The sequence below is a fragment of the Triticum urartu genome, chromosome 2 (genome assembly GCF_003073215.2).
Source record: "Triticum urartu cultivar G1812 chromosome 2, Tu2.1, whole genome shotgun sequence".
NCBI classification, from domain to species: Eukaryota; Viridiplantae; Streptophyta; class Magnoliopsida; order Poales; family Poaceae; genus Triticum; species Triticum urartu.
This window is the reverse complement of record NC_053023.1, coordinates 31230603-31235329: the sequence shown is the minus strand read 5'-3', so window position 1 is coordinate 31235329 and position 4727 is coordinate 31230603. Positions and strand designations below refer to the sequence as shown.

Here is a 4727-nt window from a genome sequence, read left to right as displayed (position 1 = left end):
GGTGGGGCAGTGGTAACCGGAGGAACAGCCTGGGCTTGGGACACCTGATTAAGTTTGGTCGCCCCCTGCTGACCCGGTTTCCCCGCAGCGCTCGTAGCCGCGGGAGTAGATTTCCCCTCCTGGGGATTGGGCTTCTTCCCCGGAGGTGGCCGGCGATTCCTCTGTGGCATCTGGCCACGGTTTTCCATCCCTTTCTTAACAACTTCAGCGAACGATCTAGGAAACCTAGGGTTTTCAATGGAGATCTTGAAGATGGTTGGGATAGGATCAAATGAACCAACAGACGAAATCGGGAAGCAATCTTGGACCGAGAAGTTTCTTGATTGGAATAGATCCTTTCTCACCCAAAACAATTTGGGGATAGCATATCTAGGGTTTGGTGGTAGCAGCCTAGGTTTATGTAGGCGGCGGCTATGGGTTGGGTAGGGGATAACCCAGAGCTGGCCGAAAAAGTTCGCCACCTCCTCTCCAGAACCGTTTGCCTGACCCAAAAGCGTGTCACGAAAATCCGCTTTCCTCCCAACCACACATCTCGTGATTAACGACGATGGGGTGGGTTTTGGTTCGGTCACAGCAGTCAGCTGATTTGAACTCCGTCCAGCTCTCCTCGCACAAGCGAGTTCGTCAGAGTTAGAACTTACCACCGGAGTCGGTGCATCAATCACGGAATGCGACGAGCACGGTGAAGGTGAGATTTCACATTGGGTACTCAACGGGGTAACCCCTCTAATCGCATCAGATTCACAAATTCTCTACGAACTCCTTTTTTCAGAAAAATCTGGGAATCCCCAATTGACTGACAAGCAGATTGAATATTAACAGCATCAGAACAAGGATTGGGTCGATTTCTATGTACCTTAGAATGGGGTTTCTCCCCCCGGTCACCCGGCCATGGCAGAGGCTCTAGGGTAGAACCCCTGATCCTCCTGCGCCCTTGCAGAGAGGGGACACCCTACAGAGCCCATGCGCCGGGCTGTTGAAGCTTCAAGGAACCCTGGGGAGCACGCCCCCGGCGGCAGCGCCTCCGGCGGCGAGCGCGAGAGCTGCAGCACCGGCGGGGGTCGGATGTTGAGCCTTGAAGGAGAACTCGATTTGAAGCACGCCCATCTCGCCGCCTGCCCTGGATCCAGCGACTCCGCCTCCTGAATCGCCCAGAAGATGAACTCGTAGTCCATCCCGCCGTCGTCGCCCGCAAAGCGAGCTCGCTCTTCGAATGTCGCACGATGCAGGATCTCCATGAAAATCTCGGGCCACTTGGAGCGGATTGGGAATCTCGCTTCCACCACCCGGCGCATCTCCGCAATCGCTTCCGGCGACGACGCATCGATCTCCGGGAGCGTCGCCACCGGCGGCGCCGCCACCTGAGCGGGTCGCAGACGCCGCGCCCGCGCCCCGCGTCGCACTCCACCGACCATCGAGTTCGTCGGATCTGGCCGTGGGGTGTGGGATGCAGTAGTTCTCTCGGAGGTGTGGGGATGGGGGTTGGGAAACGGGGGGAGATAAGGATGTGGTGACAATAATGGCGGCCGCGGCGCCACTACTGCTGGTAGGTGGGGGATCGCCTCTCTCGCTCCCTTCTCCCATCTCCAATGCAACCAAGCATCGCAATTGCTTCCACAGTGAACGGCGACATCTGGCAAGTGTTTCTCTTAATAGGAACGGACCAATGCCTGGTTGAAAAAGAAAAAAGAAAAACAGAAACGGGAAACACATCGGCAGGATGAATTTGTTGTGTTGCCTTCAGTTCTTGGCTGGAATCCAGCATCCGTGGAAACCGTAGGGTAGCCCATATGGGAACCTGACGCGCGCAATCTCTTTGAACGTGGCCGCGTGGAGCACCACCATGAAACCTCCACCATCCTCGGCGCTGACGATAGACATGACCACTCCGTCGTCTTCGTCGGTTGCCCCGGGCCTTGCCACGAAGAAGGGCTCTGATGGCACCGCGCCCTCCTCGTGCCAGCTCATGGCCTTCCGCAGCACCAGGTCGATCTTGGTGAGCGTGTTGGGGAAGTTGCAAGGCCGGCGTGCGCCGCAGGCGTAAGCATAGCGGTACTTCTTCCCGAGGCGCGCCCTGTTGATGTTGCACATGTCCATCCCTCGGCCATGCTCCTCAGGGTCCAGCGCCGTCTGGAGCTCGCCGGACGGGCTGCCGTCCAGTGGTATCCTGAACCGGCCGACTCTGGCGTCAGGCAGCGTGTCCGTGCCCCTGAACGACCTCAGTCCCTGGAGGACAAGCGTCTCGATGATTGCAGGGTCACCGTAGTGCTCGCAGCAATCGACGATGACCTGAGCAGCCTGGCCTTCCTCGCCTACCTCCTCGTACGCATTGATGAAGTGGATTGCCATGAAAGGTGGCACCTCAACGCTCGCCACCTGTATGCACGGACAAGAACAAACGCAGCGGCCGACTGGGCTATGAAAATCAACAAACATAAGTAGAGCAACGGTATGTATGTACTGTATATGAACATCGGTCCTACACGTACCCGGCCGGCCCGGCCACCTACCGCCGGGTATATGTGGGTTTACTTACAGTCTTGCCGGTGGACCTGCACATGACGTGCATGTAGCTCCCGGACGCAGGAAGCCAGTCGAAGGCGTAGAACCGGGCGAGTTCGGACTTGAGCAGGCTGGTCGACGAGTACCGGAGCTGCATCTCGGGCACCACGACATACTTCTCCGTCACGGCAAAGGCGTGCATCCATCCCGGCGTCGGCCCACCCCGGCAGTCCACCCTCCCTACGACCTTCCTCTCGTTGCTCCCAGCCTCCATCCTCACCAAAAGGTGGCCTGGCCGGACAAGGTCAGGGAGCAGCGTCAAGAACTCGGACTCGGTCACAATCGGGTGCGCCGACTGTATCATCGCATTGGCGCCGACTTTTCCCGTGAACTTGAACTTGCCGACCGTGTCGAGCGTGTGCGGGTCTATCAGGACGGAGCTCTTGGTGGTCTCGGTGAGGCACATGACCCGGCCGTCGCCGAGCGGCAGCACGGCGCTGTTGGGGTTGTCGGTGAGGGCCGCGCCGCTGAGGAGCCCCACGGCGTCGCGCACGCGGTCGAGCAGGGTCCCGGGCTCGGGGCACTGGGAAAACTCACGCAGCACTGGCTGGCCATGCTTCTTGGCGGCCATGTACGCGTCCGACTCTATCTGCCGGTGCGCGCCGGTGGCATGGCCATGCGAGAAGGAGACGCGGACGAGTGTCGCGTAGCCGTCGAACAGGTGGTGGAACGCGACGTCGCCGGCGTCCCACACCCCTGGGCCGTTCCTCAGGTACGTGCCGTTCTAGCCCACACAGCAGACATACATACAGTACATTTTTGAGCAACTAATGGATGGTTCGGGAATATATGCATATAGGTAATTAACCTAGGAGTATATATACGTACCAGCCAGAGTGGGAGATCTCCCTCGACGGCCAACTCGCCTTCCCAGCGCTCTTGCCGGACGCTTGTCCAAGCAGACAGCTTTGTGCCGCCGCCGTCGACCCCAGCAGCTGCTTCCTCCTCGACTGGCGTCGACGTGGTGGTCGCTGCCTTCACGGAACGGGCGGGGCTGCCTACCATCTTTGAGCGGCGGAGGTTGATCGGTGTGGAGCGAGGCAACGATAAGGCCAGGGGTTTGGGAGCAGTGCAGAGCGCGGGGAGAGCAGCCGCCGCCATGGTAGCTACTGTAGCTAGCTTCTGATTTTGATGCTGTGTCGGATTGATTATTGCACGATCGATAGATATATAGTAGGAGTAGCAGACATGTGTGGGCCTCAACTTTAGGATAATCACACTCTTGCCCAACGCAGCGGATGCAACAAAGATAAGTACAACGACACTACATGCCGACAAGCTTACTAGTATATGTTGATTTTAAATTTTTGAAAGTTCATCACAAATCGGATTACATGACTGGCTCAAAGTAGGGATGCAGGACGGGCGGGTTTGCAGGCAATATCATAGGAGTAGTATATATTTAGAATTAATCTTACAGCCGGAATGAACTAATTTGCTTGTTTTAGGGCATACACTTGCATCCCTAGCTCAAAGGTACGTAGGTACTAGACCATGGCAAAACGGCAGATACATTAAGGATGGTGTACTAATCCATCCTTCATAACATGATCCATGAGATGCATACGAAGAAGCTATTTCCGAAGTTGATTTTAAAATGGCTTATGCTTTACTCCTTGAAAAAGTTGATTTTAAAAAGCCAAACAAAGTCAAGTGGCTTTTTCGCTAACGAACAAGGCTTCTCCTTCACGTGGTCTAGTTGGCTGGAAAGTTGTGCTGAGTGAGGGAGTGTAGGATTGTAGGTGTCCTAGTGCATCGCCCTCAAAACAAAAAGGTGTCCTAGTGCATGAGGGAATCTTCAACGGAGACCCTCAACCCCGTAGCATCCGTCTGGACGTAGCTGTCCGGACCCCAGAATTCATCCAACACCGAGTTTCATCCGTCCGCAGAACAATCGGACCACAATTTTTCCACAAACCGAAACCAAAGTTGGGGGCTTTATCTGAATCCGGACACGAGACATGTCGGAAGACGACACCCCTGTCCCACCAAGAAGGAAGGTGGAGCCCATGCTTTTGTACCTACCCGCACTGTCTTCTCACCAAAATCCCCACTCTCTTCTTCCATCCCTCCACTCTCCACCCAATTCCTGCCCTTTTCTCCCACTCTCTTCTTCCCTCCCACCGTAGACGCATGGAACCGGAGGAGAACCTATTGAAGATGGA

The 4727-nt window shown here is 56.2% G+C and overlaps 1 protein-coding gene across 1 annotated transcript; it reads right to left on the bottom strand.

The window, feature by feature from the left end:
- Nucleotides 1-1632: 1632 nt before the first annotated feature.
- Nucleotides 1633-3682, bottom strand: LOC125540847 (carotenoid cleavage dioxygenase 8 homolog A, chloroplastic-like). The gene is made up of 3 exons (XM_048704390.1): nt 3391-3682; nt 2537-3286; nt 1633-2376 (listed from the first exon to the last, which is right to left on the bottom strand). Exons 1-3 carry the CDS (start codon nt 3661-3663, stop codon nt 1741-1743), a joined length of 1659 nt encoding a protein of 552 aa, XP_048560347.1. The 5' UTR covers nt 3664-3682; the 3' UTR covers nt 1633-1740.
- Nucleotides 3683-4727: the final 1045 nt, after the last annotated feature.